Source organism: Haemorhous mexicanus, chromosome 2 (assembly GCF_027477595.1).
Source record: "Haemorhous mexicanus isolate bHaeMex1 chromosome 2, bHaeMex1.pri, whole genome shotgun sequence".
Classification (NCBI taxonomy): domain Eukaryota; kingdom Metazoa; phylum Chordata; class Aves; order Passeriformes; family Fringillidae; genus Haemorhous; species Haemorhous mexicanus.
Window position 1 is genome coordinate 144,207 of NC_082342.1, and position 21,072 is coordinate 165,278.

Genomic DNA, 21,072 nt, shown 5'->3' on the forward strand with positions numbered 1-21,072 from the left:
TTTTAAATTAATGGGTATATCCCTTACAATTTTTTTAAAAAAATGCAGTTTATCAGTTTAAATGTGGAGCTGCTTCATGATTAGCAGGAAATGTGTGTTCAGAAGATGTGAACTCTAGGTGGCTGCTCTCATTAATTCCCACTGACTAGTTTAAAAGAAAACTCCGTGTTGCAGTTGGTAAATACCGACTGTTTGAGGAGCTCCGTCTGCAGCCAGAGAACATGTCAGCAGCCATCTGTTACCTCCCTGTCCCTTTTCCCTCTGTGCTGCAGTGATTGAAGGCTGGGGCGTTCACTGGCACGTTCGCTGTATCCGGCTCTCCTGGTAGGAGACCGCAGCGTTCCCAGATGTGCGTCCATACCGCGGCTTTTCCAGCAGACTTTGTGTGCGCACTTAAGGATTTTTCAGGGAGTACTTAGGGAGAGTTTTGCTCAAGTCATTCTCCACAGCAACCTAAATAATTTGGGTGGGTTTTTTGCCAGTAGTAGTTGAAGCGTTTACTCGATCCCCGTTGCTGACTGGCATGTCAGTGGCTGTTGGTGAAAAGGGGTTTCACTGGAACAGCCTTTTCCAAGTGAAAGCATTTGAACTGCAGAAGAGGCCATGGGTTGCCTTGGTGACCCCTGGGGGAGTAAGGGAAAAACCTGACTTTGTGATAAGGAAAAGAAAAATACAAATGCGAAATATGAATCAGTTCTGAGTGCTTCATTTCAGTGGTGATAAAAGTTTTCATTTTACCTAAAAGAAAGCTAATAAAACCACTTTTAAAATATTAGTAATCTCTTGTTTAGCTCCTATTTCTGTATGTTCATGTCCTGGTATATTTAATTTTTTTTTATTTCTGTTTACAATGCCAGAGCCATTTGAAAGCATCTGAACATTCAGCTGATATCAAAATGGTGAACTTCGACTATCATCAGATGGTTAAAGGTGGAAAGGCAGAAAAACTACACAGTGTCCTTAAACCTCAAGTCCAGAAATTCTTAGAGTGTGGATTTTTTTATTTTGATGGAAAGGAAGTGAAAAGGTTTGTGCGTACAACTTTCCTCAGATTAAATTGTGGTGCTGGGATGTGTTTCACCCTTCAGCAAGAAGATAAGAGAGAGGCTGTTGGTTTTGTTACTGTGGTTTTAGTGTATCCTGGGTGATCCTTAACAGCTGAAATAGGAGTCACCTATTTTACTCCGGTAAGACCTTGTCTCATCCTGTGTATGCTCTAAAAATACCTAAAGAAGATCTCTGTGAGACATTGAAGGGGCAAGAATTAATTTCAGGCCTTTCACCTCAGGATTTTGTGGAAATGGTCGATAGTCCTTTTTCTAGCGGGCAGCCACATGGAATTAATGTCTGTTTTTCCATCTTCCTGTATTACAGGCTGAGTACTTCCCTCAGTGATTGAACATGCCATTTTCTGTGTGTTGTAAATGTGTGCAGGACAGTGTTTTTGTCTGTGCCTGGATCCCCCATTTGAGAGATTCCATTCTCTCAAAGCGGGATTGAGATGCACATTTCCTGCTCTGCTCTGTACTTATTCCTGATTCCTGGAGCAAAGGCTGTGCTTATCTCAGCAGGAAAAGAGAAGCAGAGATAAAAGTAGGCAACATTCCTTCTCTTCTCCCTTCCACACCCTTACGCCTTTTAAGTAATGCAGAACAAGGTGCTGAGTGAGGTTCTCCCTGAGAAAGAGTTGCTGAATGATGAGGAGATGAGCTCCAAAAAGCTGTAAAAATGGCTTTTCTTTTTTTTTAATTGGGAGATTCAAAAAATGCCGTCACAAATCAAAATTCAACAGACTGAAAGCAAAAAAACCCTGTGGCTTATGACAGCTCAAAGACTTGTGTTAAAAGAAAGTGGTTATAATACTTGTGAGTTCATGGACTGTCTCCTTTGGGAAATGTCAGGCTTTTTGCTTATTATTTCAAATCAAATGCAGAGACAGTAATGCAAAAAAAAAAAAATCTTGAAGGAAATTCTTCAGAACTTGCTGCAGTTTGTGGTTATGCCTCTAAGTAAAGGTGCTGAAACCATACTGCCTTTGGTGGGCAAACTGTGTACAGGGAATGCCAGAAGTAAGGGATAAGTGTGTGTCCTTGGGAGAGCCATTAGTGTTTTGTACTCCCAGCTGAGCAGGCAGCACATGCATGTTACTCAACACGATCCTTCTGAGAGTTTCTAGCAGGAGTTACTGGGCTTTTCCCAAAGGAGGTGGAGCAGTTCTGAGTGCTTACAGGCCTCAAACATCACTTGAGCTCAAAGGGAGAGCTTGTTTTTCATTTTTATGAGCAAGTTGTGAGGCATTGGAATTGGCTTTAGTTATATCATAAATTCCTGTTACTTTTAGTTACATAAAATTCAAGAACTGACTCAGTACTTCTTTTTTTTTTTCCATTTTTGTTGTAACTAAGTTATTTCTCTGAGGTTTTTTCGAAGTGTGTTAGTTGAATTGCTTGAAAAGAAACTTTAAATCTTGCATGACACTTAACCAAGCAAGCAAGGAGGACTGGGAGAAAGCAAAGCAGAAGGATGGATGTTATTGGCAGAAAATGCCTGGGCTGTGCTCAGTCAGCACTTGAAGCTCACCCTCTGTTGCTGACACGTTTATAAATGTCCTTGTGGGGCACTGACAATGCCCTGATTTACTGCTCTGCTTCAGATCTGCCTGCCCTTGCCTCTGTTAAAGAGATGTGTGCTAAATGAGTTATTTCAGTTGTTTTCCCTCTCCTGTTGTCTTTGGCACAGATCCCAGAGTGGCACGGTCAGGACCAACTGCCTGGACTGTCTGGACAGAACGAACAGTGTGCAGGCCTTCTTTGGCTTGGAGGTAGGAGACCTTGTCCAGCTGCTGCCTCTGGGGCTCCTGGGCTGGACCAGTAGTGTCACCTTCCCTAGGAAGGGTGAATGAGCTTTTCACAGGTGTTTTCCTAGTGTGAGCTGTTTCTCGGTCTGACTGCCGGAGAGAAGACCTTCAGCATGTTTGAAAATGAAAAAATAGGGATGCTGCAAGGTCAAACCTAGGGAAATCATTACCCTTGTGTTTTCTGAGTTTTGTAGAGTTAAAATTCCCCTCTTAAGAGGAATTTCTGTGACAACTTACAGGGCGCTGGTTTTAGAACAGACCTATCTGATTTTGGAATATGTGGTTTTTGGCTGCTGCATTTACACAAGTTTTCTGGGGCATAAGATTCTTTTTACCTTCTTGTTGTGTAGAGTACTTACATGTCAAATGTAGCTATCTAGCTTTGTTTTTTCCTGTCATATCTTTTTAAGAACTGCATAAATACAACTTTTTTTTTAACCAGGTGTGCCAGATTTTTCAGCAATGAGAATTAAATTATGATTTCAGCTAAAGTATGAGAGCTAAAAGCAAAAAAACTAATTGATAAGAAGTGAAATGGTTAATCCTGAAGAACTGCTTACTTAAAAGTAAAATTCTATTAAATGAGATACATGAATTCTTAATTTAACACAGTAGATACTTAAAATAACAGGTACTGAACTCTAGATGACCCCCTAAAATTATAAGAACAAGCACCCAATTTCTAAAACTTCTTGTCTATTTCTTCTTAATTTTGTTTTGCAAGTTTCCTTTTCTATCTGCTCTTGATTCCTGCCCGACCTTCAGAATTTTGCCTTTGCCATTCTGTGTCTATTACTTGAGGCTCCTTCTTGCTGTCAGACACCTTAAGATTCTTAAAGATTTTTGAAAAGCTCTTGAAAATAGCTTCTGTGTTTAGTTTGGTGAACTTCAAGATGAAAACATTTACAAAGCAGCTATGTAATTTTTTCCTGTACTACCTATCTTCAAAGGAAAATGCAGTGTTGGTGCTAAATTACATGTCTGATGCAGCCTTTCAAGCATGTTATGCTGACTGTTTGCTCAGAATGAGACATATAAACCCAGGATTTGTGGGGTTTTATGCATATATGCTGAAAAATACCACGTGCCTTTTAAGAAATATATTTCAAGTGGGGTTATTTTTTGTTTTTGGTTTGGTTTGTTGGGGTTTTTCTGCTAATGCTGTCTTTACCTGTTACAGATGCTAACAAAACAGCTGGAGGTATTAGGATTAGCTGAGAAGCCTCAGTTAGTTACTCGCTTTCAGGAAGTTTTCCGATCCATGTGGTCTGTGAATGGTGATTCTGTCAGTAAAATTTATGCTGGAACTGGAGCCCTTGAAGGAAAAGCTAAGGTAAAGTACATCTTCTTAAATGTTTTAGCACTGTTCAGTATGGGTTTGAATAAATTCTGCCATTAATTTAGCAATGATGAGATTCTCTTTAAAAAATGAGCTCTTTGTAATCCTAAAACAATCCCAAACAAAATCCAACCAACCAAAAAAATTAACTTGAAATGGTTGGTTCTGTTGATAACCAGGTCATGTTCCTCTACATCCCTTCCTAGACATGCTCCTGCCTCCCACGTAACACTATTCTGTATGAACGGATAAGTCTGAAATCTTCCATTTCTTTAGAATGTAGTTCAGAAAAATGTGTATTCAAATCAGCTTTAGTTTCTTTGAATGTTTTTACTTTTCTCTCTGTACCTTTCCTGCTATTATTTCAGTTCCATTCACTATATCTCGTTTTCAAGTCTGTTTGATGGGATGTTGTTCGTGTTTTTAATGTTTTAGAGTGTCAATACTAATCTAGTTGTAGCCTGGTGGGTTTTGTTTGCATGTTTGTCGGGCTTTTACTTCTCAGTTTTGCAGTCACTGAACAAAACCCCAAATTTTGTTTCTACCCTGCTTTTTAACGCTGTAAGAACAGTTCCATGCTCCATGACAGTGTAATGTTTCTCTTCAACTTGTCTGGGTTGATGCCCGAGTTGTTCCCATTTTCTAATTCTGCCTTTTGTTTTTTTTCTCACAATGTTGCTTTTTTGTTTCCTTAATCCTGTCCCTTGCCAGTTGGTACCTGTCAAGACAAATGTTGATCCGTAGCAATTTTTGCCCTTGGTTCCCTCAAGAATGTCTTTTCACACTATTCTTTCTGCTAAAGAATGTGCTGCTTCTCATTCCATGTTATAGCCCATGAAGCCACAGGCAACTGTTTTGGATTTTCCATCATTTGTTCATTGACACTGTGCCGGGGTCCTTCTCTGCTCGTGGAGGAGGTGTCACAGCAAAATACGTAAAACAAAATAATCAAATCAACTTGTTGCTTATTCTGCCCCTTGACTGGTGCACACAAGACTTGTTCCTTTGGCAGTTGCTTGTATTTTACTGTGGAATGGAATTTGGTTCAAGATGTTTAGTTTTATTTTCTTACAAAAATTTCACTTAGACTGCCAGGAAAACTGCAGTAAGTATTTTATGGAGTATCTCCCCTTGTCTTGACTTTGCCATTCAACTTTAAGTTCCTTTTCCTAAATTAATAAACATCTATTTAATCTAGTTCATTTGGCTATTTTAAAATGTTTTTTGACTTTAAAAAATGCATTTGATGTATACATTTCCATTTTTAATGTTTAAAACACAGAGGAGATGTCCTGGTTTCAGTTTGTTAAACAACGACAATACATTTACTCTGCTGTCTTTGGAATAATTCTGGATCCCTGCCCTTGGACAACTCTTAATTTGTACCACATCTCATAAATCAAACACCTCTGACATGAGTCCAGTCTATTCAAAGAGGATCTTTAATGCTTGCAGAACCATACAATACTTGCTCTTGTTTCAATTAAACCTGACTCAGTATGTTTTTGAGTACTGTGAGTATATATTTTAAAATGTAGTTTTTCATTTGCATCATCATTTCTCATATGAAAAATTTGATGCCTGAAATTGTTCCATTTCCTACTTGCCAGTTTGATTCTTCAAAGCCCAAGAATACTTAAAAGTAAAAATGCAGAAATTTCACATAAGAGAACTATTTTAACCTTAAGTGTGTTAATATACTTTTCTATACGAAAACCAGTTCTTTTTAAAGCATTATAATACTTGTTACATCTAACTCCTTACCTGCTCTTTCTTTTGCTTTCTCGGGGTTCCTTTCAATTAATTGCCTGATATGTGAATGGTGAGTGTGGTTTTTTGGATCACCAGTTGTACCTTGTCCGCCAGGAAGGGAGTGCATCCTATCAAAATCCTACTGCAACAGAGTGCTCCCCACAGCTCATCCCCATTGTCTGCCAAAGCCACTTAGCCTTGCCAAAAGAGTAGCATCTGTCTTGCTGCCTAGTACAATTCAGAACTAAATCCTAGGGTGGTTTTGTTAAGCTTTTGCCTTCTTTCCACATGCATTTAAGAGGCTTTCATGGACAATGCAAGCTGTGAACTTGGGAGTATTTTTTTATAATAACACAATCCCTTGCAGCATCCCTGATGGATCACAGTCTGTATTTCGTGTACCTGCAGCAGTGTGTGCTCACAGGCGAAGCACATGCTGCGCCAGGTGTTTTTGTGTGCCCAAGTCAACAGTGCCGGGTTTGGAATCGAGCACGAGACGGCATTATCCGTTAGCTACGTTATCCTGTGGGTCTGTGTGACCCTCAGGTACATCTGCATCAGCAGCACGTTTCTCTGGAGACCCTTGTTCAGCCCAGGTGGTTGGAAGGCCATTCCTCTGGACTGCAGTTCGGTCAGGCCAGAGTGTGCAGAGACAGTGTCTGGGTGTGTCTGTAGCCGTGGATCAGTGCCTGTGTTCCTTCTGGGATGCTGCATGAGACTTGCATGTTATTTGAACAAGTTAAGGGCGGTCTTAAGTGGAAGCTCTCTCTGTTTTTAACATGGATATTCCAGAATGTGAATTCTGAACTCCTAAGTCCATAAACATATACATTCATGTGTCACGGCATTTGGACTCGAGTGCTTGCTCATCTCTCACTATTTGGGGAAAAGCCCAAAATCCCTGTCATGGTCTAAACATGGCACAATATCAAATTAATTTCTAAAGAGCTAGGATTTAGAAAAAAAAATCCCCTCCCTGCAGTATTTTATTTTATTTTGTGTAATTTAAATCTGCTCGTTAGATACGCCTTGTAGGTATTACTGTGTCTTTTAGCATCTGGGGGTGGGGGGAAAGCACATGTAGCACAGTAGGCTCAGACAACTTGATTTAACACTTAAAGAAGAAAATTGCCTTAGCCCTTAAAGTCATTAACACAGTTTACGTGTTTCTGCTGAATATTGCCAATGTATTGTGAGCAGTGTCCGACATAAAATATTTTATACGTGTTCCTCCCTAACAGGCTGGAAAGCTGAAGGATGGTGCTCGTTCTGTGACCAGAACGATCCAAAATAACTTTTTTGATAGCTCCAAGCAGGAGGCCATTGATGTTTTGTTATTGGGAAATACCCTAAATAGTGATTTAGCAGATAAAGCACGGGCTCTCTTAACCACCAGCAGTTTACGCGGTATGTGTCTTTCAGGATTTTAATCTCTGATAACTATTTGGTGTAAGAAAGCTGTATCAAGTTTGTTTTCAAAGCACTGTTGGAAAGTATAAATGCTATTTTATGTTCTCTTGGCTTATTAAAAAATGGGAGTTACTTCTGCTTTACTAATAGTGCCAAACTAACGTGCTGCAGAAATTGCTTTACCTGTCTGTGATTTTCGGGTCAAGTTCTAAATCAAAACCAGAGAGATTTCGATAAGAAACTCTGTGCAGGGCAGCCATGTGACTCTTGGGGGTTTTGTACCAGAAAGGTGGTTCCCCTCATGAGAACAGGGTGCTGAAACAGCATCCTGCATCCCCAAAGAGGTGTAGCCTCCATGGTCCCTGGAACTGCAGTCAGTCCCATCTTCTGCAAGTCTGGTGGGCAAGAAAATAGTGGGTCAGTCATAGGGCTGTGTTCAGTCCTCTTCTGGGACATCAAAGCTACAAGAGCTAATATCTGGCCGAAGAAGGAACTTAAATTTGAGTCTTCTTTCCAAAATCCCAGCCAGTAATATTCTGGGTTACTGCAATTTTTAGGGAAGCATTCTTAAATTTTCCTTTTCATTTTTTTCCTTTTCCCGGGCACATCTTAACCTAGAATGAGGAAAAAAATATGTCAAAGCTCCAGTGCAAATCTCTGGCTCAAGAGGAAAATAGTTGCCCAGTTGTAGTCTTCGTGTTGAGGGTCCACATCTTCATCTGATGGGGAGGCAGAGGGAGTGGTTTTGTCCCATTTGTTTAGCACAAGGTTTCATGTTATTGTGATTTTTTTTCTTATATCTGAAACCCGGTAAATCAGCCTCACCTCAAAATTAGTTACAGTTTGATTTAATCTCCTCTCACTTTTTCTGGGAATGCAAGCTGTCCTTTCTGTATTTGCAGCTCCTGACAGCTGAGGAGCATTAATCTCTCTTCCCTGAAATCTCTCTACATTCTGTGCTAGATGGCAAGTGAACCAGCGGGGTACTTCAACATGTGTGAATCCGTTGTTAATAAAGGAGGAAAAGAGGATTTGCTAATCCCGTTGTGAAACTTGGTAGATTTTGCAGCACAAAACATATGCTTTAACTGATGCAATTGGTTATGTGTAATATATTGTGTATTAACAGCATGTTTTCTCACACGTTGCTGGAAAATCCTAAAAAGCAATATCTTATTTGACTAATCTTCTCTTGTTTCCCTCTTACTGCATCCGTAGTTTCAGAGCAATCATTACAATCAGGTATAGTATAGTACAGTAAAATAAACTGTAAATACCTGAGCAGCTGTTGTTGTCCTCTGGCTTTTCTTCTGTCTGTTTGTGTAATATTTGGCTATGGGCTCACATTTTCCTGGTGGTGTTTGGATCTGGCATTCCTGTGCCCCAACATCCTTTAATCCAATAAAAGTGAGACTATAAGAGGTGAAAAATGTTGCATTTGAGCTTGGGGGAGAGTTAGGAAATGAGGCAACCAATTCGCAGGGGTTTATTTTCTGCACATGCTCCAGCTGCAAAGGAATTTTGTTTTTTATCTAATTTGGAGGCTTCTGTATTTTTGCTTTGTTTAGGATAAGAGGTGAAATTCTTCAGTACAATTTGTAATTTCTTCTAATTTGCTGCTAGAGGGTTCCACATGCTTGTGTTCGTGCAGGAAGCTTGTCGGCTGTGCAGCACTTCATGTTCTTGTTCCCAGAAACCATTATTTAAAATTAAATATTCCTAATGCTCTAAAATCTAATCAGAATTTACGGTGCACTGAGCGAATTTAAATGGCCTTTTCATTTGCCAGTTTTGCTTTTCCTATATGTGTTTGACTCTACCTGCTTAACTCTCAGTGAGTATCTAAGGAATGAAATCTGAGTCACAAGTCATGTCTGTCTGCTATTCAGTGATTCACTGGCATTTTGTCAGTGTAACCAAGTGCTTATTGGAATGACTGGTCGCACTCACCGATGGTATTGCCTCCTATCTTATATCTCTGGAAGAAGAGCCAACTATTTTTTTATATATTTATCAATTACTGTTGGTATTTTTATATATTTATCAATTACTGTTGGTCTAATTTTTGTTATTTATTAGAGTGCATATTTTTGTAAGAGTTATGAATCAACTATTTTTTTTTTAGCATTTCAGGATTTCAGCTGGGTACGAATTGCATATATTGAAAAATTCCTACAGGAATTTGGATGTTTCAGTAAAACAGTTCCATCAAGTTCCAACAGTTCCATTCAGTTGCGCAGAATATTCCAAACAGAATGTTAAACTAACACTCCCTTTGTAAAACTGAATTTGAAATTTCTGCTTGCCTAGTAAGAGCAGCAAAGAATTTTTTCTGCAAATAACAGAAAATGTAACTGATTGGATTTCTAACATGGTAGAGTGAGGCACAATTTTGCTGAAAAGATAAATAACTAGAAATATGTAGGAAAATCATAGTCTCAGGTGCTCTGAAAAGCACTTGGTTCACTCAGTATTTTGGAAAGCAGTAAAATTTTTATTTTTAATTATTCAAATTTATAAAAGGAGTCATTCTACAATTATGGAAGACTGCTAGTTTAAAGATATAATTTTTTTTTGTTTGTAATAAGTTTGTTTTCAGTTCACTTTTAAAGTTAGAATCTAACCTGGTAAGGCTTTTCACATTAGGGTCTCATAACATCAGGAGTTAAATAGGCAAAAATGAAATTTTGCAGCTTTTCTTAAAAGCTGCTCAGTAGCAACTGAATGATTTGGAGTAACTAAAACGAAGCTGAGATCCAGTAAGCTTTCAAAATAAAGAGATGGAACCCCAGAGGAGAAACGTGCAAACTCTGCTGTTAAACTGGCTCAGAGTGCTGCAGAGGCTCATCTCCGCAGGCCTGCACGGCTGGTTTGGGTTCCTGGGCTTCAGCCAGCCCTTGGGATGATTTGGGTTTTTGGATGTGTTGTGGCTGCAGCATTCCTGGGATTGTTTCCCTTCAGTGGCCAGGTGCTGAGGTACCTCCTCTCCACCCTCTGTGGCCTTTTGGGCACGTGTTGTTAATTCCTGGCTGGAGTCACCTGGAGTGTGGGTCAGAAGCAGAGCCTGTATTTGGCTCTTGCCTGGAGGGCTCAAGTGTCCTGTTGGCTCCTTGCTGTTTTCTAGACTTCATTTCCCTGGATTTTGATGAAGAAAGCATGATCCCGAGCATGATCTCTTTGGAGCACCCCAGGGAGACACCAACCAGTTCATTGTCTTTTCTGTGTGGTTGGCCCATTTATGGATGTGTGATTTGTTCAGCAGGGGAAGCATTCGCAGCCAAGAAACACAATATATTTTCTTCTCTTGCTTCCAGTTTTTTTCAAACCCAACAGGGATAGAGAATACCTGATTTTTGTTTTAGCCAGGCGGCCAAGAATAACTGAAAAGACAGCAGCAGCTCTCTAATCATCTTATTTGGGGAATTTAAATGGAAATACCATTCCCAGTAACTGACTATTTTTCAAGACAGCAACAAGTGAAGGGAATAATTCCATCTGATATTGTTTAAATTGTTCTTTTGGAGTCTGAAAACCATGAGAACATGGAAAATAGGTAAATTAATATAACTTAAGTACCTGAGCATTGATTCAGCTTTTTTCTTTCTGTGTTTGTCACAATGTCCTTTACATATGGGTCATTCCTCTCTTCATCTGGCACATAAAAACAAGGCACAGGGAAAGGCTGATGGGACAGAGAAATGAGATGAATTATTTTGAATCCCAGCCTACTGTCCTCACTAAAGCAGCTCTTTAGAATTCAACTGATGTAAAAATAATTCAGATCTGTGGCTTAAATAGACATACTCTGATATGAAATTATGTACCTTCTCTATTTTAGTAGGCGTAGGGTATCAGCAACTTTTACACTTCCAGAATTTAATATATGTGCACGTTGGTTCTGTAAGAGATTGTATTTCATGAATTGATCTGTGAAAATGAGACAGATATGTACAAAACATGGTTTCCCTAGAATGTTGTGGATGAGATGAAAGAACAACAGATATTTGGAAAACATGGGAATTGTTTCCTTCATGGGTTATTTGTCTCTATATAATTCTGAACAAATTGCTGCTGTTTTTCAGTCAGTGTCTTGCCCACACAAGTAACGTGTGTCTCTAAGGGTACTTTCCCCTGGGAAAGCTGCATTCCTTGTGCTTTTGCAGTTTAGCTTTGTCTGTGCACGTGCATTGGGAAGATCTCCCTGCCAAGCTCTCTCAAACATTCGCTGTAAAAGTAATGTCTTTCAAATGTTTTTGCAGCATCTGTAAAAGTGCTCAAGAGCATGTGTGAGAACTTCTATAAGTATGCAAAGCCGAAGAAGATCCGAGTCTGCGTTGGGACGTGGAACGTCAATGGGGGGAAGCAGTTTCGAAGTATTGCCTTCAGAAATCAAACCCTCACTGACTGGCTTCTGGATGCACCCAAGCTAGCTGGAATCCATGAATTCCAAGGTAGGATTTGTGTTCTGTCATTACTTTTTCTTGAAAGCTCTGATTTTTCCGAGTAGATCAGACATTGAAACAGGTATCACAGAAGCATAGAACTGTAGGAAGGGACCATAAAGATACAGTTCCACCACCTGCCAGAGAAACACCTTTCAAAATCTGGATTTATTTAAAAGCTTCTTTGCGACAATTTTACAGAATCCCACACTGGTTTGTGTTGGAAGGGACCGTAAAGTTCATCCAGTTTCACCCTCTGCCATGGGCAGGGGCACATTCCACTATCCCAGGCTAATGCAAGCCCCATCCAACCTGGCCTTGGACACTTGCAGGGATCCAGGGGCAGCCACAGCTTCTCTGAGCACCCTGTGCCTCCCTCACAGGGAGCAATTTCTTTCCAAGGAAGGAATTTTTTTTTCTTAGAATGAATATATATATATGTATATATATGAGGTCTTGATTCTTAAGTTAATTAGAAACAAGAAATAACTTTTTCCCTATTTACCTCAAGATCGCAAAAACAAACCTGTGGACATCTTTGCCATTGGATTTGAAGAAATGGTGGAGTTAAATGCGGGAAACATTGTGAATGCCAGGTGGGTGATCCAGTCCACACAGTACTTGTTTGGCTGATAATCACCTTTTTCAAGTCGTATGCTATTTAAAGTTTTTCTCCAGGGCTTGCAGTGTTCTTCAGTTCCTCTGTCTTGTATTGCTGGGAATAGCAAATCCTGTGAAAATCTTTCCAAAAGCGTGTGTTGTTGATGTGCCGTTATGTATCGGGTTGTGATCTGTATAAAGGAAGGCTTCCTTCCATACTGTTAGTTTGCACTGCCATTCCATGTATTGCATGGATGTATTACTGTGGAGTTGGGATTTTTCACTCCTAGCAGACTGGGTTATGGAAATACATTTTTCCCAGTGGTGGGTGATACCAGACATAAGTGTGTGTAGTCCTAGGACCAAATTCCCTTTGTCCATTGTTTTCTCTGCCTGCTTTGCATGTTTCTGGGCGTTAGGGAAGGTTTAACTCATTGGGAAGAGCACATAAAGCCTATAATGCTGTAGCCTTTGTGCAGAGTTTTGTCTGTTGGGTACCAGGTGTCAGCTTGTCATCCCCTGATTTCACCCTTTGTGTACCAGGCCTGATATTTTTCATTCCCATCCGGTGCTGGTTCTTGAAACTACAGTCTGTTAGGTCTCCAAGGATGTTTCTTCTTGATCTAAGACTGTGACACCTGTTTTCCAATATTGACTGAGCTCTAGGCTAGGAGGTAACTCTCTAAAACAATTCTTAGGTTTCCTCCTCTAGTCTGGGCTTGTAAATAGAGCAAAGATCACCATGGCTCCTGAAGTCATCTGTGGTGTTGGGCAAAGTAGGCAGCATTTGTAGAGTCTGAATGTGAAACAATGGTGGCATGACAGTCTAGAGCCCGTGTCTCTGCTGGGAGATGTTTGAGCACCATTCCCAACTTGGCTTTGGTTTACTGCCTCAAGTTTTACTTCAGGTTCTTGGATGTAGCTTAGACAGCTCATTCACCAGCTAGAAACCTGCTCAATTTGGTTTATTTCCAACCTGGTGTTTTTAATCTCACTACCAGCACCACAAATCAGAAGCTCTGGGCTGCTGAGCTGCAGAAGACCATCTCCAGAGATTACAAGTACGTGCTGCTGGCTTCAGAGCAGCTGGTGGGCGTCTGCCTCTTCGTGTTCATCAGGCCTCAGCACGCTCCCTTTATCAGGTCAGTGAGTACGGCTGGCTCCAGCTTGGGTCACCTTCAGTTTGCCTCGTGTTGGAAGATAACACCCAGACTTCCTCAGAGCCACGTGGGGCTCTGAGAGAGCTGTTCCACCTTCTGCTGAAGTAGTTGTTGAAGTTCTTTCCTTAGTTTTTAAATGCCCAGAGAGCGCTGGTCACCCAGAGAGCTTGAAAAGTTGAGGTTTTATCTTGTCAATGCTCAGTGACCGTTGGAACTGTTAAAAACTAGCCCTGTGGCTAGGAGAACGGTGTGTCCCTCCAGCCCAGTGTCACACTCAGAGCCATCTGTGGCAGGCTCCTGGAAGGTTTAGTAGTTGTTTCACTATTTCAGGGATGTTGCTGTTGATACAGTCAAGACTGGCATGGGAGGAGCCACTGGGAACAAAGGTGCAGTGGCCATTCGGATGCTGTTCCATACCTCCAGCCTCTGCTTTGTGTGCAGTCATTTTGCTGCAGGGCAATCCCAGGTGAAGGAGAGAAATGAAGACTTCGTAGAAATTTCTCGCAAGCTTGGCTTTCCGATGGTAAGCATGCTGTTCAAATTCCATAACAAATGAAAAGTGAAACCCCTGGAGCCCCAGCAACGTCATCCCAAAGCTCCATTTGCATTTTTCCCCTTCCCCAGTCTCCTGTGGAAATCAGATTTCCTTGGGTTAGACATCTCAGAAGTAACTGAGTTTCCACAATGTTTAGTAAAACAGAAGACTGCAGAAGAAAGAATAGACATTGCCATGATGAAACATGAGGTCATTTGCTTTTGGAATCAAGGACTTAGCATAGGACAGAGATCTTATAGATCCCTGACATGCAGTGGAACTTGGGTAGGCACAGGACACAATCACCTCTGAGAAAAAGAAAATCCCTGTGAAACATCACTGTTCTCGGTACACAGGAATGATTCCATGCCATGTTCTCATAAACAAACACCATGTTCTCATGATCAAATCACCAAGTTGAAAATGTTATCAGTGCAACAAAATACTTCCTTGAGACTTAAGGGTGTTTTAAATTTTGTCATCAAACTGTAATTTGTTAATTTTTGTGGCACTGTGCAGGAGTGCCACAGAAATTAACAAATTACATCTTATTATAAGGGGTAAACATCTTATTATAAGGGGTATTTTATTTTCTAAATTTGTCCCCACTGTCGTGTTTCAGTCTTCCTAGCAAGTGCTGTATCCAACAGTTTCCTAAATGCTGTTGTTTCATTCTGCCAGTGTATCTGCTTGGTTTTACTTATGGGCAGTGGAAAAATCAAAACAAAGGGGGAAGTAGAAGTCCTCACTCTAAAATCTGGGCTTTGTTTAAACTAATACAGCCCTTATGTCTCTCTCTAGCGTTGAAAATCACATGTAACTGAAAAGTCTTCAGTTAAATCTGAATGATAAAGCTCTGGATTTGCAGTTTGTCAGGAGACTGTGTCGCAAAGTCCCAGGGGCGTTTTGTTCTCCTCTGTCACAGGCAGCAGCCATCACCTTTGAGCAGACTTCTAGAACAGGAGGAGGAAGATGAAGAATGTTGGAATCCAATTCATTTGTGTTTCTTTAGAAATGGAAACTCCCTAGGAAGTGTCACTTCTCTTGTGTTCCATATGTAAACACCACACTGTTGATTGCGCTGTTCTAATCATATGGGCACTAAATACTAGGATGTATTTCAGTTGTCTTCATTGCCCAGAAATTATACGTATTTCACAACTAAAAACTGAATTTCTGAACCTAGAAGCAGTAAGTGTGTCACTTAGTTGCTTTTAACTCCAGTGTGTGCTGCTGTTTTACAGGGAAGGATGCTCTTTTCCCATGACTATATTTTTTGGTGTGGGGACTTCAATTATCGAATAGATTTGCCCAATGAGGAGGTGAAGGACCTGATACGACAACAGAACTGGGATCCCCTCATAGCAGGAGACCAGCTTATCAACCAGAAAAACTCTGGACAGGTGTGTTCAAATGTCACCATACTTGAGAATACTTCATTTTTTTAACTGGTTTTAGCAATTGCTCTGATGCTCTCGTAAACCTGTATCCTCAGCATGGAGTTTTCTAATTATAATATTTTTCTTTTTGTCAGATGTAACTATTTGAGAAGAATAATTATGTTTGGTAATGTTCCTCTTCAGTTAAGTTGTAATAGGCCTAATGCTGTTATTGTCGGGAAAAGGAGTAGTCCAAATGGTAGCTTTTTTATTTGCAAATAAAAAGACAGAATAACAAAGTCTGAAGAAAGCTACATTTTTTAGATTTGTAGGGTTTCTTGTTCTCTCTGTGCAGCTCTGCGTGGGAAGGCTGGATATGGTAAAAAGAGAGACAATCCTCTATTGTAGGTTGTGTCTGCTCGCCAGCACTTGGATCACAAGCAGTGCTTTTGCTGATTTAGAGTTTGCTGATTTCCCTTCCATTTGTGCTGGTATCCTGTGCACCAGAACAGGAGGCAAAAGACTGAATATTTTTACTCACTTAATTTTTTTTTTAACAGCCTTTTGCTAGAGAAAGCAAGGTGTACATTCAAATGGGCAGACAGCATTGTCTGTTTGTCAGAGTGTCTGTTAAATTGATCAAAACATGATGTGTAGAGGATTTGGAGACACCTCCAGCAGTTATAAAGCTGGAGAAATCGATGGAAACTGCCAGAATATGAAAAGGACTCCTGGCTGGGGAGCAGGAGTAGCATTGCACTGTTGGGGTGAAATCCCATGATTTAGAAGCTGCTGGCTGGTTACCAGCTGTGTCCCTGCTGTGGCAGGTTCGCATCTGTACCTGCTGCTCAGGAACGGTGTTTACATAGCAACTTGCTCCATACAAAGTAGGTTAGAAAATAATTACTGAGGCCAAACAAATTGTCTCAGAAGTTCAACTTCTAGCATTCTGACACTGATCTTCTGACATTGACTATTAAATTGACTGGATTCAAATTGTATTTCCAGCAAGAAAGGCAGGTCAGCCTGTCACTTGGTGCAGATTTGACTGTAAGATCCAAGTTAGATTTCTATTTTACGGATTTCTGAAGTGAAGGAAAGATGCCCATGGAAGGTTGAATTCAAGAGTAGAGCTGACTGAGTTAGCTAAAGGGTTTTATCTTGTGTCCGGTTTAAATACTTAATGAGTGAGAAGCTCACTTTGAATAGATTGAAATAGATTGAATGTATTAAGAAGTCTTTTTTTTTAAAAAAAAAAAAGCTATTTATTTGAGAGGGCAACTTGTGTCAGCTTTTTCCTGGAAGTGTTCAAGACCAGTTTGGATGGCACCCTGAGCGACCTGGTCTAGTGAATGGCATCCTTGCCCAAGGCAAGGGCTTGGAACTGGATGATCTTTAGGGTCCCTTCCAACCCAAACCAGTGTGTGTCTGTCAATTTGTGGGGATATTTGGCATGTTCAGATAGATGTAAACCATAAAATGTACACCTTAATTCCCCACTTTTGCTGACCCAGGAGCAAATAAGCACCAGATTAAAATAAGCACCAGATGTTACAGCATCAGTGTTCTGTGTGACCTCCAGCTGGTCATGACACTGAAGGAGCAGGTCATTCCGAAGCCTGGGCTTAAAGATATAACTGCTGGCATACTTCTGTTCATTGATGATTGTCTGGGTCACTGTTTAGTCGTAGTTTAAACTAGTTTAAACTGTTTTCAGCAGACAAAATGTGGAGAGGAATCCATTTTAACAAATAGCAGGTTTTTAAATTTTATTTTGAGGCGTTTATACAGGTTGTCAGTGTTAGAATAGTGAATCCAGATTTGTTTCAAGCTGTTTCCCTTCTGTTTTTACAGATTTTTAGGGGATTTCTGGAAGGGAAAATCAATTTTGCCCCTACATACAAGTATGATCTGTTCTCTGATGACTATGACACCAGTGAAAAGTGTCGCACGCCGGCGTGGACGGATCGGATCCTTTGGAGGAGAAGGAAATGGCCGTTTGACCGATCAGGTTTGAGGGCTTCCTTCAACTGTTTGAAATCTTCTTTGAGGGACTTCGAGGATCCATTTAGTGATGTTCACAATGCCAGTGATGCTGAGCTCCTGTTCCCAGCTTGGTAGGATACAGAACACTTGTAACAGACCTTCAGTAAATGCAGTGAGGCTGAAGAAAGGGCCACGAATCACATCCCACTTACTGACAATTGAGGAGTGGAAAAGAAACTTTTAGCGGGGGGGTTTTCTCTAAGACACTCAGTTTGGATTTACTTGCTATATTTTTTCTTTTTACAAATAGCACATCCTTGCAATCGCTGTGTTTTTCCTCTTTTGTTTTCATTGCTGGTTGTAGCTGAAGACCTGGATCTCCTGAATGCCAGTTTTCACAGTGACACTAATGTCCCTTACACATGGAATCCTGGCACTTTGCTGCACTATGGAAGAGCAGAGCTGAAGACATCTGATCACAGGTTCCAGTTCAATTTTATACATTACTTCCTAAGATTTAATACTCATGCTGTGTATTTTGTTGCTCAGATATTCTGCTGACAGGATTTTCTTGTCTGGTTTTTTTTCAAGGCCTGTGGTTGCACTGATTGACATTGACATATTTGAAATTGAAGCAGAAGAGAGACAGAAAGTGTATAAGGAGGTGATTGCAATGCAAGGTCCCCCTGATGGTACTGTGATGGTCTCCATCAGAAGTTCTTCAGCTGAAGAAAACTATTTTGATGATAACTTGATTGATGATCTTCTTCAAAAATTTGCAAGCTATGGAGAAGTTATACTTATAAGGTTAAAAAAGCCAAACTTCTTACTTTTAATCTCTGCTTATAGAATCATGGAAGTGTTTAGGTTCAAAGGGATCATCCAGTCCCACTTGCTGCCATGGGGACGCCTTGCACGAGACAGGGATCCAGGGGCAGCCACAGCTTCTCTGGGAACGCTGTGCCAGGGCCTGCTACCCTCACAGGAAAGAATGTCTCCCCAGTATCCCGTCTTACCCTCTGGCAGTGGGAGGCCATTCCTCCCTTGTCCTATCTGGACTTGGACCTGCTAGAGCAGGTCCAAAATTCATCTTCATTGTTCCCACCAATTTCCCGAATAAAGTTATTTCCTTAGGTAGGAGATAACTTTTCAGTTATGATCTGTTTAATTTTTAACATTTGAATTTCAACTTAAATGTCTTTAGATTTCATTTTGCATATCTGTGTGTGTCTCAGTTTTCAGACATGATTTTTCCAGATAGTCTTATTTTTGGGAATTTTATACAAATTTTGTATTCTAGAATTAGGTTAGGGGTTTTAAACGAACTGAAAATAACGATTTGTATTTGCACTAGGCTAGCAATTGTACTATTAAGTGTCGTGGTATTTTGTGGTTATTGTTTCCAATGAACTTTGCAGGTTTGTGGAAGACAAGATGTGGGTAACATTTTTGGAAGGAAGCTCTGCTCTGAATGTTATGAATTTGAATGGTATTGAGGTAATGTAAAAAATGACTGAACCTTTGTATAGCAAGAGAAAATCCAGCTTTTTAGAGTCTCCTTGAGTGGGTTGGATTTACTGATTGTCTTTGATTCTTAGAAACTTGTTCTGTTCTGTACTAGACTTTTGCATCTTTTTCTTTTTCCTTTTGATGGCCACATACCATATGTTGAGTTTCAAAAGCTATATAAAAGAAGTATCAAACTTTATTTCTCTAACAATACTCCTCCTAAAAAAATAAGATCTACTGAGAGGCATCTTCATCAGATGAGGGGTTTGGGGTCTTTTAAAAAGTAGAGTTTAGTTTCTTGAATTAACCGGTTAAAAATCTTTATAGCCTGCAGTTATTAAAAATTTAGCACTTCTGTACTACAAACTCTGAAAAATGTCAAAATTTCAGCTTGCATTGACTGCTATGGGGTCAGTATTTAGTCCTTGTGAAAATTTAATTTTTGACGTTCAAGTTTTCACTAGTCTGTGTCTGTTAAGACTTAATGTGTGATGTTTACAGATGGATCCTTGGATCTGGTGAGATGTCACTGGCAGTTCTGACGGGAAAGGGGCTCTGGGTAGAATATCAGTTTACAGAATGAGGACCTGCTCTCTGCCAGCCTCTAAAAATGACTTTATTCATGTAGTTTATGAGCAAGTCTGTTTTTCTTTATAAATAGTGTTTCTTTATAAATAAGTGTCAGAGTAAAAAAACCCAGAAGCTTCCTGATTAACTGAAAAAGAGAACCATAGGAGATGAGTTGCTAGTTTTTCTACCAAAAAAAATTTAAAGGGTTGTATTGAACAGTTTAAATGACATAAATGTAGTTACCTACCAAAATGAAGTGAAAACCAGAATTTTTTTTTTTAGTCACAGAAATTCCTATGACCTTATTTGTGATATTTTCAGGAATTATTTTCTTTTTAAATCTAAAATGCTGAGCTTTAACATTCCTACTCTTAAAAACTTCTGTGCCTTTTTTTTTTCTTTTTTTTTTTTTTGCAATTCAGCTACAAGGAAGGATTATAAATATCAACTTGAAAAATCCAGAGTGGATCAAAAGTTTGGAAGATGAGATGAATCTAGAGAAGATTAATATTGGGCTGCCTTCATCCACAAGCTCCACTTTGCTTTGTGAAGATGCTGAAGTTACTGCAGACTATGATATGGAAGGTTTGTTGAGATAAAGCATTCCTTACTTTGAAATGCTGACAGTCCTAAATAATGTGGTTAATTTAATGCATATATAAATATGTCTGTGCCCATCTGAAACAGATTAGAAATCACATTATTTCCAACAGTATCTTGACAATCTGCTTCATTCTTATCTACATTTAAATATATTCTAAATATATTTAAAATTGACAGTTTACTCTTCAAAATCACATCCATGTTGAGCCTTTTTTTTTAAACACCATTCCACCTTTTGCAAGCACAAGTTGTTACAAATAACAGATACCTTGAAATCCCCTGCCTGTCCTTCTGAGGAGCAAGTGAAGCTTGCCATATTGCAAACCAAGGGAATAACCTGTAAAGCTAATTGTTTCTTAGATTAATCAACTTAGCAGTTGCCACACTGTTATAATTACCTTTAATATGTCTATAATATATATTAAGCACTTCAGGTATTTTCAGCTGGTTTGAATACGTTTGTGTTCTTCATGTGTAATTTTGGATGCAAGAATCATACTTTGGTTGCTGAGCTAATTCCTTGGAATTTTGGGGCTTTTCTTGCACAGAGAAAAGAGTCAGCTTTTATGTGCTTTTCTCCTCTGGGGTTTGTTCTTTAGGAGACATCGATGACTACAGCGCTGAAGTCGAAGAAATCCTCCCTCAGCATCTGCAGCCGACGTCGAGCTCCGGGCTCGGCACCTCCCCGAGCTCCTCCCCGCGTTCCAGCCCCTGCCAGTCCCCGACCCTGTCGGAGGGACCCGCGCTCCCGGCGAGGCCCAGCCGAGCCCCGGGGAAAGCTCCTGGACCCCCTGTGTCCGCACATGGTGCGTGCTGCGCCTCGACAGCTGCCACACCCCAGTTCTGCTGCCGCGCGTCTGAGGGATCCTGGTTCACCCCAGTCATGCTCTCGGAATGCAGCCCCTGCCAATCCCTACCCCTGTCAGCTCC

At 40.2% G+C, this 21,072-nt stretch overlaps 1 protein-coding gene across 13 annotated transcripts in view; it reads left to right on the forward strand.

Annotated features, from left to right (window-relative positions):
- The window catches only part of SYNJ1 (synaptojanin 1), a 50,765-nt gene that overhangs the window by 15,113 nt on the left and 14,580 nt on the right, over positions 1-21,072 (forward strand). For 11 of the 13 annotated variants that reach the window (XM_059870518.1, XM_059870528.1, XM_059870433.1 and 8 more), the window contains exons 9-24: positions 858-1,027; positions 2,740-2,821; positions 4,038-4,190; positions 7,190-7,355; positions 8,577-8,600; positions 11,618-11,809; positions 12,312-12,396; positions 13,402-13,542; positions 13,891-14,083; positions 15,340-15,498; positions 17,329-17,485; positions 17,825-17,942; positions 18,052-18,267; positions 18,879-18,957; positions 19,962-20,124; positions 20,742-20,948. In XM_059870518.1, coding sequence (XP_059726501.1) covers positions 858-1,027; positions 2,740-2,821; positions 4,038-4,190; positions 7,190-7,355; positions 8,577-8,600; positions 11,618-11,809; positions 12,312-12,396; positions 13,402-13,542; positions 13,891-14,083; positions 15,340-15,498; positions 17,329-17,485; positions 17,825-17,942; positions 18,052-18,267; positions 18,879-18,957; positions 19,962-20,124; positions 20,742-20,948 — 2,305 coding nt within the window. The remainder of the gene's footprint in view (positions 1-857; positions 1,028-2,739; positions 2,822-4,037; positions 4,191-7,189; positions 7,356-8,576; positions 8,601-11,617; positions 11,810-12,311; positions 12,397-13,401; positions 13,543-13,890; positions 14,084-15,339; positions 15,499-17,328; positions 17,486-17,824; positions 17,943-18,051; positions 18,268-18,878; positions 18,958-19,961; positions 20,125-20,741; positions 20,949-21,072) is intronic. The other 2 variants (XM_059870533.1, XM_059870443.1) reach the window with 1 other exon arrangement.